The sequence below is a fragment of the Gymnodraco acuticeps genome, unplaced genomic scaffold, assembly GCF_902827175.1.
Source record: "Gymnodraco acuticeps unplaced genomic scaffold, fGymAcu1.1, whole genome shotgun sequence".
Lineage (NCBI taxonomy): Eukaryota > Metazoa > Chordata > Actinopteri > Perciformes > Bathydraconidae > Gymnodraco > Gymnodraco acuticeps.
Window position 1 is genome coordinate 426259 of NW_022991444.1, and position 14448 is coordinate 440706.

Here is a 14448-nt window from a genome sequence, read left to right on the forward strand (position 1 = left end):
CCCCCCCCCCCCCCCCCCCTGCTCAGGCAGCACCCCCCCAAAGCAGTAAACCTATAGGGCAGGGGTGGCCAACCAATCAGAGGTAAAGAGCCAATAATTTTCCTGTGTTACTGCAAAGAGCCACATCATACAGTACACACAGGCACATGCTGGGTGTATGACCCCCGACCTCTCTCTCTCTCCTTCTCTCCTTTGCTCTCAGCCTTTCTGTGTGCTCCCTCCCTCTCTTCCTCTATGTGCCCCTCTCTATCTCTCACACATACAAAATGAAAATCTAAAAATGAACAATAATTGACACACACACACACACACTCACATACAGAAACACACACCTCCGCTCAGCCAGATTTCCTATAAATGTCACAGTCCATGATATTGACAGAAATTGACTTAAACCTCTCCTATTAAGACCAGAGGCCAGTTATAGTCAACCATTAATATTGTGTCTCACACACAAACTCTCAGTTCAAAACATTTGAAAAAAGTAGTTATCTTACTATGCATGTTGCTTCTTGAAATGTACAGAGGATGTGGAAGGGGCTCAAATGCATGAAAGGGCACATTTGCGATCTTTGCGACTTTTTTCTCCCTGTCTGTATCTCACACACAGATTCATGACAGTTATTTAAAAATAAATGAAAATAAATAAAGTGTATTTTTGTTAATTCTCCTCACTCAACTTTTACCTAACCCTCTGACTGACAGAAGCTCTGCTGACAGAGATGCACTTTCTCTCTTGTTTATTTCTTTACCGCGAATCACCAAATTCGGGAGTCTTTCTGTGCCAGTAGCCAGCTTTCCGGGAGCAGGCCTTCTCACACACACATATACAACTGCAAATTGTTACCGTTTTGATTTGACAACATTATATTGAGTTATTCCGGTTTTATCTGAGTTATATTTCTGCCAATCGGAAGCAGATCTCTCCCTTCACTGTCACATCGCGAGTGCCTCCAGTACTGCAGGATCTGCATTTTGATTGGCTAAAGCACTTGAAAACTCTGTAACGATTGGGCTGGAGCTTGTGTGTTGATAACCCTTTGTGAACTGGGATACATATGCGCAAAAAAAACAAAACACAATTAAAATTCTATATGAACTGAGGAGCCGCATGAGACTGGGCAGAGAGCCGCGGGTTGGCCACTCCTGCTATAGGGGAAACACTGGACCCTTTAATATTTTGTAACATAATGCTCTGCAAGAAGTGGGGGAAATGTTAAAATATGGGCCTTCTGTGTGAGTGTGTGCATGCATGTGCGTGTGTGAGCAAGCCTCCTCCCCCCACCCCCCGCCTCTCCCCCGTCAGGTGGGACTGTGATAGGATCCAATTAAGGGAGCTGTAGATACAATGATGATGAATTGCAGTGGTGTGGTAGACTGCCGGACACACACATGCAAACACACACACAGGCCTGGCAAACCACAGAAGAAGAGGGAAGCTAAAAGACAAAGAACAAGGGAGCCAAAGAGGTGGTGAGGGAATCAGGAAGAGATAATGGCGATGCAACAAAAAGAGAGAATGGGACGAATAAAGACAGACAGAGGGGAGGAAGAGAGACTATGCTCGCAAACAAGCAGACTTGGGGACACAAACACATGAGAGGGAAACAGATGGAGGGAGAGTGCTCGTGGAATATAAAAGATGTGCATGTTTGGGAAAGTGATGCTGAAAGAAAAGAAAAACCATGATCTGTGCAAACGTGAAACTGCTGAGATGAACTGGAACTGCAGAGACGGAGAGAGGACTCCAGATGTACCCACTGTGTTATACAGAACAGAACAGAGGTCAGGGAGGTTAGTAACCGTACCATAAATGACATCCTCAAGGTGAACCTCTGCCCATTGTTTGTCTAAATCTATCATTTGAGGCTACACTACATTTGTGTGCTTTCTAGCCGTATCCCGTTTTAAAAGTACACTTTTTTTACACGTGTAGTTTTTGGCAATAAAAGTCCAAACAATTGTTCATACTATAACTAATAGCACATGAAAGAAATACACCAAATGTCCCTTATATGGCACAATATTACAAAACACATTAGTCTCAGGGTGCTTTGCAAATTGATAATCATGAACAAATATTTTATAAAGTTATAAGAATGTAATGTTATCACAAGAATATAATAAAATGTCCACAGTAGAAACACTTATATCACAAGATAGAATGTTAAATAGAAATAAAATAGAGTCAAAAGAATCATTACATGTAAGTCGCTTTTATCCAAAGCGACTTACATACTCAGTACTGAGGGCAATCCCCACAGGAGCAATTTGGGGTGAAGCGTCTCAGGGACACAACGACATGCTGACTGCAGTGGGGTTTGAACCTGTGCTCCCCCGATACCAACACCAAGGCTCTATCCACTGCGCCACACGCCTCCCACATCCTGTAATAGAAATAAAATAGTACAAGAGACGTTGTGTTGCAAGAAAAACGCAGGAATAAGAAAGATATTTAGAGATACAACACAATGTCAAACTTAACACTGAACCATAGAATAAATACCATTTTACTTGTTTTAATTTTGTTGACGTGTATAAGAAGTGTATAGTGAGCTTTTTGCTGCAAACAGCTGACTTTATCTGACTAAAACACTAATGAGAAAAGAAGGGATAAACCAAAAGAGGCAAGTCACAGGCCTAAAAACAATCTCATCTCATTTAAACATTATATCAACCATTGTACTTTAAAAAAGTCATTTGATCAATTGGAAATTAATATATATGAATATTGATTATTGCATCGTTAAGAAACTAAATCTTGAATGCGTCTGTAAATGATAGTCTCCCCTTTCCCCTATAAACACATTCATGATAAGATCCATCTATGAGAGCCTGCATACTCACTACCATTGCTCTGAGTATTCTCAGTGAGGAAGTGTGTGTATGTATCACAGCTGGCTGAGACTGGGACACCACAGTGTCATAAATCACAGAGAAAATTAGCCAGCAGTACATGTACACTCATCCATTCAATCTTACTGTCTCTTTGTGCATTATTTAGCCCCCTCGCCCAACACAACTGCATGCTGAAATACACCAGGGACCCGCACAATGCATGGATGCTCCCTGAGATGTTCACAGGGAAACACGCGCTGACACGCGCACACACGGACAGGATGCATGCAAGCTGTGTGGATACCTTCTGTGATTTTTCTTGGACAACACACGCGTACACACACATCGTCCCCAGGGGTTTGGAGGCTCAACGTGAAGGATACATATGGAGATTCTCCACATGATCTTCTTCCTAATCATGTGGAGCAGACGGAGACTGTAGCATCAGCAACCTGCTTTACATGAGTTATTACACTGACACACATTGGATATCTAAGTGTGTGTGTGTGTGTGTGTGTGTGTGTGTGTGTGTGTGTGTGTGTGTGTGTGTGTGTGTGTGTGTGTGTGTGTGTGTGTGTGTGTCCACAAATTGGTCTAGGCTTTTCTGAAGTCTAGACTTTTCCTAACTTTCAAAAACAAAATGCAAAGTACATGCACAGTGTAGCACATGCACAGTACACACACACATACAGTGTGTTCTTCTGCAACACTGCCTCACACTAAATAAGGTAAAATGTATATTCTTAAGATAATAATAATACTAATAATAATAATTTAAAAATGTATAATTATGTATGTATTAACATAGCAATGCTTATCTCATTAAAATATGTATAGAATTAACCCTTAGATGCCCTTAGAGTGACTGGACCCTACACTCTTCCATAAGTGGGTCAAAAAGGACCCGTATTAGAATAATGTGTTTTTATGACATTTTTGTCAATTTGGTGAAGAGAAAACACTTAATATTTAGTATTATATTTTGGTTCACACTAGAAATATGTTATATTTAATTTGTCACTATTTATAATTTTAGATAAAATGTTTACATTTTTGACCCACTTATGGAAGCTTGGGGTAGAAATAGAAAAACTACCATTTCTTAAAAAGTATAAAATGTAAATTAAAATGTGTAATGGCATGATATCCAAAACATGTTTTTTGAGGAATAGCTGGAACTTGAAATGATAAAAAAATGTAATTACAAAGATACTCTAAGAAAACATGCACCTCACCGGGTCAGAAAAGACCCACTTATGCATCTAAGGGTTAACAGCATTTATATCAAGCAGCACAGAGCCCATACTCAAACACATATCAGGGATATAAGTGTCAATTCAATCAATTAGTTAGAATCAAATAAGTCAAAGGGGCCCTATTATGCTTGTATTGGGTTTCCCTGTCTTCTAGTGTGTGCTATAGGTTTGTGTGCATGTAAATGGTCTGCAAAGGCTCACATCCAAAGGTTCTCTCACATCCCTTGCTTGAATGGCCTCCGTTGGACTCCAACAGAAACATTTGCATAATATGCAAGTGCACACAAAAATGCTTAATCAAATATAAAGATGTGAGTGGCCACAATCAGCAGAAAGAAGCATTAGGGATCAAACCTGTGGCAAAGATTTACTGTGTTCTTGAGCCGTTATAAGCGCAGTGAGTTACCACACCAATGCACACACAGACACACTCACAAGTACAAGTGTCTGTTTGACAAATGACTAAAGGTGAAAATGCACTTCGCTTCTGTTCAAACGCACTTTCACTGGTTGAGTGGTTGGCATACAAATTCCTCGACACATGAGCCTGGGGCTTGTTGTCTGTTATTGCTATAGGCTACTACACAACACTTATTTAAGGTAAGGGAAAGAAATAGGTGTTGTCCAACCTTCTAAACAGCAATACATTCTGGATGCTAGCAGTCAGGGAAGACTTTCTTCTACATTTCACTGAAAATAAGTGGTTTATTTAACCTTTATCATGCATTTTCCGTTGCCTGACCAAAACGAAATAAAACAATGAATCCGACTGCGGTGGCAGGAAAACAAATGGAATCTTTTGGCAGTGAGCACTTTACTCAATATGAAGGTCTCCTGCTGATGCTGGTAAAAATGCAAGCATTACAGTTCTCTCAAAACACATTTGCTAATGCTAATTAAATGCACATGCACACAGTGTTTACTTGCATGCCTGCACATTTTCTATTAAGACATTATTAAAGAAAATCACAAAGAACACAGACTGGTTGCAGATCCAGCTGAGAAACAGAGAGAAAACAACATGTTAAGTGTTGTGTGAGGTGTGAATAGTCGTGTGAAGCAACAATCCAACACATTTCCTGGATACAATTCTTCATTTTTTATGAAATAAATTGACATTCTCTGAGATTGAAATGGTACAAGAGAAATAACAGAATATTCGGCTCTTCTCTGAGATGACAAAGTCGTACATTTGCAAGAAAAAGACAAAGTCACATTTATGAGGAAAATGTTTTCAATTGAAATCATTTGTTTAGAATATGAATGCCTTCCCTGGCTTTTGTGTTTGTTTTACCTCATTTGCTGTCTAATAATCAGTTTTAACACAAATACATGAATACAGAATTAAACATGCTCCAAAAATGGGAAAAGAGGAGCTTGTGTGCTATGTGAACACACACTCCTGAAGGTATCCTTCAACATGACTAATTACATGAGGGTGACCTGCACACATGCACACACCTCTCGCTTTTTTTACCTCCTCTCTCCCTCACCAACCAGCTGCTCTGTTTTGTTAACATAGGCAGTTTTCAGTCACACACACACTCACACACTCACATACTAACACACACATGCAAGAGCCATATCTATTCATGCAATCCGCGGGGACATGCAGTCCATGGAGACGATTCATGTAGCGAGAGAATAAACGAGTGCAGGAGCAGATAACGAATGAACCCGAGCCAGGCCGCTGTGTCGCTGTAATGAGGCCAGGGGCGGCTTTGTGCTCACCTTGTACTTTTTACACCTCCTCCTCTCCCTCCCTTACTTGTTTTACTCCTCATGTCACCCCTCCTCCCTCTCTCCCTTGTCCTCTCTCGTCGCCCCTCCTCTATGCTGTACCTCTCCTCTCCCTTATCTCCTCCTTGTTTAAACTCTCCTCTTGTACGTCCCATTTGCTCTTCTTTCTATCTCCCCTTCTTTTCCCTCACTCTGTACCAGAAACTCCTCTAACCCTTTCTCACATGTTTCTAATGTGCTATACTCCTTTCCTAAGCCCACTCCTCTCTCTCTCCTCTTATCTGCTCTGTCCTCCACTTACATCCACCTCACTAACGTATCCTGTTCTTTTTTCTCCTATACCCTTCCCTCCACCTGACTTCCTGTTCTCCTCTCCTCCTCCTCCCTGGGGGACCTACACTATGAGTTGGCCCAGGTAGATTAATTACATGCAGTGACATGGAGGAGCTGGCCAGAGGCTTCAGTAATGAGTCTGATTACTCATCTCCAGCAGCTCCGGGGGCCCCGGGGAGGGAAGTCAGGACGGCGGGCCAGCAGAGAGGCCACTCACAGGGGGGGGGACGACTTTTACACACAGGGTTCCACCAATGTACAGTGTCAAAAAGTAGCAGTGCCACTTTAAATCAAAGCTATTACTACAGTTCATAGATTGGTACATGAATGAGTCCTGAAACTTGGAGATGAGTTAGCCTTTCATCACTTCCCTCGTCTGTAAGTCAATGTTTTTTTAATATTGGTTAATTGCCTCAAATTATGTCTGTGTCGACTCGAGCCTACGTGATATTCACATTTTGTTTTAAGACATAAAATATGTCAGTGTATACCCCACTTTTGAATGTCCGAAGCGTCTATCATTAGCGGTTGCTAACAATTGACTACATGAGACTACTAAATGTCATCCTGACAAACATTAGCCACCTTTGGTTTATCAGTTGTGATTTGCGGCCGTGTGACTGTGATGTAGTTGTTTTTTAGCTAAAGGTTAGCTTTTTGCTTCTGCTGATTGCATTTGTGCTTCAATGTGGAGATTATCGCACTGAACACAATGTGTACATATCATAAATGTGTGTTGCCCAAAGAATCTTATTTTCTAAAATATTCCATCACCCAATGTAAAACATGTATTTTGTATTTTGTCGTAGAGCCCTTGTGATGCTAACTAATAGGGCTGTGCATCTTCACTGGTCTCACGATTCGATTACGATTATCCTGTCTTCGATTCGATATCCCGATGCATCACGGAAAATATTTTTGGTGGGGCTATGGAAATGGTGACAAAACCATACTAGGGCGGTCCGGGGGGATCCTCCCCTGGAATAATTTTTTGAGAAATGACCCCTTAAATGATGACTTCTGGTGATGTTAGAGGTGGGGGGGGGAGGGTTCAATGTGGTTAGCTATGAATCTTCCAAAACTGTGCAACAGTACAGTAGGCCCACACAAACTGCAGAACACTGGTGCTTTGGGAACACTCAAATGATTTAATTCCCATTTAAAATCTGGAGACTAAATATGAACATTATGTGTGTGTGTGTGTCATACTTGTCAACCCTCCCGATTTTCGCGGGAGACTCCCGCATTTCTCACGATTTCTGACAAAATCAGATTTACTCACGACTGTTTCCACTCGGACTTTAATACAGCTACACCATTGTTTGGTTTCCATGGTAGCGCGTCTCTTTATCAGCGTGCGCAACTCAAAGTCTGAGAGGGTGAGGAAGATGAAAACTGAACAAGAATCGACAACTCGACCCTCTGCTCACTCCTTTCCTGTAAAACACAGGTCCAGCCCACACATCTGCTCCATGGTGCTACAAGCATTGCCCTTACAACTACAATAAGCATGTAAATGTTAATCTACAGCTCCGGCGATCCACTAGCACCGGAGTCTCCACCTGCAGACGCAGCCATCCTCGACAACTACTGTAGCGTCACCTTGGATACGAGTCCAAACAACTCACAGACACACAGACCAGGGCGCTGACACAGCGCCCTTTTAGCATCAGATCTGACGACGCTGATTGGCTGAAATTATGTTTCGGCGACATAGTTTACAGATAGCAACAGTCAGCTTGTTGGCTGCTGCTGCTCTGGCTGAGGGCTCCTTTCTTACCGCCCGGACGAGAGAGGGGAAGCATGTGACTTATCAGTAACTTTAGACATCGTAAAACAATTTTAACCTTGTTCTTTAAAAATAAAAAATAAATAAATATGTTTTTTTTTAAATATATATTTTTTTTAATGACAATCAAACATGTGGGGAGAGGGGGGGCGGCACCCCTATGGGCCGGCCGCCACTGATCACGATTCATACCAATGGGTTGCATCCTCAATTTTCTATATTACTGCACATGACTTCTTTTTCATCAATGAATACATGCAGTAAATACATATGAACTCCCTTTTTATTGTTTAGAAAGTGCTTCAGAAATCCACAACATAAATGTCTTGACATTAATTTATAAACCAAAATCAATCAATTGCATAGCTCTAGCATCCCTATACAGTATCTGTGTGTGAAATTGTTCCATCCTCAAAAACAAAACACTAATGCTTCTGCAGTCTAGCTGCAGCTTCTAGCAACGGTCTTCTGTTAAAAAAAGGACACTGAATGTCCACTGAAGCTGCTCCGTGTTTGGAGTCGCTGTGCCGCTGTCACGTCTGTTCCCTGATCTCTGCGTCACCGACCGATTTGATATTAAAGTGACAGAAAAAAAACGTTATTGTAAAGCTGCGGCCGTAAAATCAGGAAGCAACGTTACTACGCTATAATCCATTATGTTCTGTCACTGCATCGATGCAGAATCGTCCACGTCCGCATCGCAATGCATCGTAGAAACGATTCATTTCAACACCCCTCCTAACTAATCAGATTCGGCTACAAAAATACGTCATCACTGCACCACTCTATAACATGCCAAAAGTCAATAGCTGTCCAATAAAGAAAAGCAAGCAGAAAACATTTTAACTAGAAGTTGTATATCTTTGATGACAAAGCAATACCTGATCACATTATGTTCATAGCTGTTAACAATTAAGCTGATCGCCAGCGGGACAAAAATGATATTATATAATCACCAGAAGACCAGAGGAATGCCTAGTATGGAAGAAATTCCTCCCAGGAGCCCAAGAGGTCACCCAGTGTGGGATGACTGAGAGACAAAAAACATCATTAAATGCAGGAATTGTGGGAAAATATGAGCGTGGCTAATAAATCACACAAACAATAGACTGCAACAGTTTCTCATTAAGACAAGAGTGTTTTTTAAGAAAGTGTATTTAAGGTAATGTTTACAGTTGATTTAGCTCATGAGTCAAAGCTACAATGAGGTGAAACTGGAGAATGGATTTCTGGATTTTCTTTTTTTCTCAGACTTTTGACATCATATTAGGAAATCCATGCTCATTAGTAGCAGATATATTACAACCTATTGGGGGCAACATTCCTGCCTTTAATATCGGCTGCCACCCAAACTTCTAGATCTCATTAGAGAAGAATTTATGAATTGACAGGTCAGAGTGGGGTAATATGTGGGGAGTGAAAAGACCAGTGTGATACATTAATAACGTGTCAGCTTAAAGAGGTGCTCAGCTGAATGCTCCCCTGTTGTGGCTTAAGTATTTTAGATGAGCTTTTGCCATGCTAGCGGAATGATCTTTTTAACCCTAACCCTTTTTTCCACAAATCTATACCAATTTGATTGATGAATGCATTCAAATACATCCATTTTCAAACTATCCACTAGGTTAGTGTGTCCCTTTGCTTTTGTTAATGACCAAATACTTTAATCTACTCTCATTCCCTTTAGTCTCACTTGTCCATGTGTATTCTGCATTCTAACATGCACAACTGATCAGTTCCCCCCCCCTGTGACAGAACACAGTCAACGTGAGGTAGACACTGTCATTGTTAGCATTGCTCTAGACTCCCTTTGCTGTGTCTAAGTTCGCATTGTTTGAGTGTGTAACGCTGGACACTTCTCACACTCAACTACCGCCACCTTGGCTACGTAACAGAATTTGCTTGCCCAACTGATATTGCAGTTGTTTGGGTAAACACAGCTAACTAGCTAACCGTGGCGATTGCCACTTCTGGTTAGGAATCACAGAAGCCATGAATAGACAACATGGCTGTGTACTATGAAAAGGAATACATTGAATAAAAACAGAAGTTAGTCTTCATGTCTCTATTGCTATTTTCTTTAAATGATTACAAAATCCTATATCATATTCGGATCTTCTGGAAATTACGCTTTGCACATTTTTGAATGACACCTGTGGTTAAAGTGGCAGTTTAATTCCAAAGCGATTATGGCTTAACTTATCCCTTCTGCTGCTTCTTTTTCCCTCTGCTGCATCTGCTCTCCTGAGTTATTATCCTTATTTCAAAATAAATAAGGCTAAAACTAGTATTTACTCCATAGTGTCCCCATGAAGTGAGTCAGGCCGGGTGTCGCGGTGTCACAGTGTGGTTTGTGGCCGTTTTAAACCATGTGACAGTATGAATAAAGCATGATGCGGCGGGCAGCAGGGTGGGCAGGGACTGACAAGGGAACAAGCTCACCCAGTGTTTTGGTGACGGCAGACAAGTCAAACCCCTTAAAGTTTAATGGGGGCCGCGCCGCAGAGAGGAGTGTATAAGCGTGTGTGTGTGTGTGTGGATCCTGTGGTTTGACTGAGGCTGGAAGCTGCCATACACAGGCCTTTAAACAGTGGGACGTAATCGTGATGCTAATCGAGTCAACAGCCTACCTCGTGTGTGATGGATCAGGGTCACACTGAACTAGTGGGTAGGGAATAGGACCGATGAGCCTTTTTCTTTGTGGCCAATGAGAGTTGTGGTTGAATCCCCGTGCTTTGGCTGCTGACTCCCAGAATCCTGTGGTTTCATGCTCCGTGTTCCCCTTTGCTTCTTAACCATCTCAATAGACCTCCAGACGTCCCACATTCTTCCCTCTGTGGCTGCTTACAATGTCTCCTTCTTTTCTTGTTTATGCTGGTGTTTATTTTCTTCTATTTGTCCTGTTATTTGATCGTCTTTTCCTCCAGGCATTAGGCTGATCTGAAGCCATCACTGATCTGAAACTCCACCATGTTTTGATTTGATAAAGGTTTATCTACTTTGCTGCTAAACGTCAACCCATGATGCTGATTTTGTTTAGTCTATTACCTCCAGCTTTACAGATTCAAGTATTTGTTACAAGCCAAAAAAGCAATACAGATGAATGCTTCAGCCACAACACTATTGTTGACAATGAGCACTGTGGACACTCGGCTCTTCAGGATGAGTTTGGATTATCAGTATCACCAGTGTGCTTATTAAAAGAATGTCCTAAAACGTATATTAAAACAACCAATTTGCTGCATTGAATGTTTTTAGATGATGTAATTCCAGATAGATAATGTTTGTTTTAATCAATTTAACAAGGACATTAAAAAAAAAAAAAGGGATATTCAAATGCTAAATGGTCATACTAAACATATCCAACTTTCACTGCCTTGGATTTATTGTAACATTTGAACAAAACAAAAATAACTCTGACGTTAATCACATCTTATAATAGATAGCCTATATAAGACTGTTCGACTGCAATGGGCTCTTGTTGAAACGCTCAAGATAACAGTTGTTATATTTAGCTGACAATGTACCTGTCTGCATCCTGATCAGCAAACAATGGCAGTCCTCTCTGAGAAGAAGTCGAATGTATTTGACAGTACCGTCAAATCTCTCCAGGATAAACCGGTCATGAAAGGTTGTCTTAGAAAGTGTTAGAAACTCAGTGTTTTCCCTTAAGACATACGTTTAAGTTGCCTAAACTTAAACACATCTTCATCAAAAAGAGACAGATCTAAAGATGAAGTCAAATGGCTTTTTGAAGACTCAAACAATGTTACCTGCTTTGCCGGATCAGAAATCACAAAAGCTCCAGCTCCTGTGCTCTTTCACCAATGACAATGCAATACAAGGTCGTCGTGGACAAGGTACTCTTTACTAAAGTGAAGATAGAAAAACCACAGTGTAGAGAATACTCTGTCGGGAGGAAAAGTCCTGCATTAAAAGGTTTACTTAAGCAAAAGTTTTCAAATATTAGCATCAGTTTGTACTTTAAGCACATTTAGAAAAAGTAAAAGTACTCAATATGCAGACTGTCTCATTTCACTGTAAAACATACTGTATATACTGTAGCTGGTAAAGGTGAATCTTTTTTTGAAACAATATAGGGTTACCTTAATATTTAGATTCTTGGATTAGGTTACTGATAACAAAAACCTGTTACCAATAATTGTTACATTTTTTAAGTAACCCTCCAAACCTTGATCATGTATGAGTGTGTTGTTATCTTCTGTGATATGTTTGATATTTTAAATCATGGTAGTGAATCAGAGCAAAGTGTATAAAAGTGTTGAGTGTTCCATGTGTATGTGTTCGAGTGTGGTTGTGTGTATGTGTCTCAAGCCCCATTGCCCATAAGGGATGGTCGAGTCCCGTCTATCAAACCCAGTGTGTCAGGGAGCAAATTGGAAATGCCAATTTCACTTTACACTGCCCCGCATCTTATCTCCCCCTCGCCCTCATCCCAGCACTTAGCTCATGCGTAAATGAATACGGTCCTCTCACACGTCTACCTCCGTCTGATTTCACTCTGCTCCCACCTCTCTGACCACTTCTCCTCCTCATCCTCCCCTTCTTCTTCTTCTTCTTCTTCTTCATCTTCTTCTCCCCCTCCATCCCACCTCATCTCCTCACTTCCCATTCCTGTCTACATTCTCCCATGCCCATTCAGCTGTAACCCATCTGTTTTTTTCTCTGTGTGTATTTATGAAATATGTCTGTTTTTTTGGTGAATATGGATTTATGCATGCTCGGTCTGTATCGCCGCCTGCAATGAACAAGCCGGGGAGAATCACTATGCAAATGAAACGATATCTCATATTCTAGAATTTGCATTGAATCCATTATAAATCAGCAATTTCTCACACTGGTCTTCTCTGTCTGTCTCAGTATGACTACGAGGGCGGGGACATCGGTGACCTCCCCGTCAACCTCTCCGTGGTGTGGAATGGGAACTTCGTCATTGACAACCCCTCCAACATTCAAGGTACCACTTTTTTTTTTATCTCCGTTTTTTTACCAAGCTGGAGCTTTGTTGGTTGTCCAAAAAAAGGTTTAATCGACACCGCTTGTTTATCCGTCTGTAATGATTTTCTGTGAAGCAAAAATGCCGTGTCCACTTTTTCTGCAATTTCATTTTTGACAGCCATCTGGGAGAAAAGTGAAAGTGTACCATCCGTATTCTTGTCTCAGGAATAAAAAAAAGACAGAGGGAGTGATTGATGGACGGAGGGGATAACAAACAAACATCCAACGGAGAAATTAACAGGGACGGATGTAAGAGGGGAAGATAAACAAATGGCAAAACCAATAGGCAGAAGGGAAAATGGATGGAGGGGAAGAGCGATGGGTGGATGACAGGTTGATAAATGTGGCGTGTAATGGTGGGGACTAGATGAGAATAAAGGGATTGACAAAGAAAAACAGAAAGCGACATGGAGGGATGGCATTTATTAGTTTTAATCGCTATCTGTGCATGAAATGGAAAACAATTACCAATTCTAAATTCTTTATCAAGTGTAACATATGGAGGCTGTGTATGGAGGCTAATAGTTTTAGACGTCCCATTACGCAAGTGAATGTAAGTCTTGCTCTCAAGTATTTTGCTTGCCTATAGTAGATTAACTAACATTGTCCAATGTATTCTTTCTCTATTATTCACCATAAGTTTCACTCTTTAGATCAGACATGTTCACACTTTTATATCACAGCTTCTGTGTTCTATCTGACATCATTGTAATACATGTCAAACGTGCAGTTATTTTTGCAGATTGCTTGGATTTATAGTTACTAATCAGTCACAACCTAATTCTCCTGCCTGTGTTATTTTGTTTATAATGTGCTTTTTAATTTTTGATGTGTTGAAAGATGGGGATTAAATGTCATGAGCACATGCTGAGAAATACTACATTTGCCACAACACAATGAATAATCACATTTCTGTGCAATCAATGGATCCTGTCATCTTAAAAAATTGATTTGATGCCTTTTCCTAATGTGACTGACTAATACCAGCCTATATCTGATGACACAATCCAATTAGTACCATCATTGCCATTAACTTTTTAAGTTGTAACATTGCATAATGGAGCATTTTAGCCAAAACACATGTGTAAACTGAGTGTGTATCTACTATTTACTACTGTTAATACTTCTATTATTGGTAAAATTACAATTGTGCAGTTGCTTGCTGAATGAAATCAAGGTTAGTTTAGGTTGTTTCAGTCAAAATGGTCGACTTTAATGATGCCATGGACTTTCAGATGGTCCCATCATAAGGTCAATATATTTTAACTTTCGTTATTGATTATATGTCAAACAACAATCAGATTAGAGAAAGTTCTGATTTACCACTGATCAATGTTTAATAATGGCTTTAAATAAATCACAACGGGATCTTAGAAATATTTTCAAATGACAATAAATGTACTTAAAGTCGACCTATCATGCTATATTTGAAACATATATTGTAGGGTCATACCTATATAAAGTATATAAATA

General features: G+C 40.5%; 1 protein-coding gene across 5 annotated transcripts in view; it reads left to right on the forward strand.

Moving 5' to 3' along the window:
• The window catches only part of LOC117532877 (plexin-A1-like), a 294410-nt gene that overhangs the window by 190011 nt on the left and 89951 nt on the right, over positions 1–14448 (forward strand). For all 5 annotated transcript variants that reach the window (XM_034196449.1, XM_034196453.1, XM_034196451.1 and 2 more), the window contains exon 11: positions 12838–12934. In XM_034196449.1, the coding sequence (XP_034052340.1) occupies positions 12838–12934 (97 nt within the window). The remainder of the gene's footprint in view (positions 1–12837; positions 12935–14448) is intronic.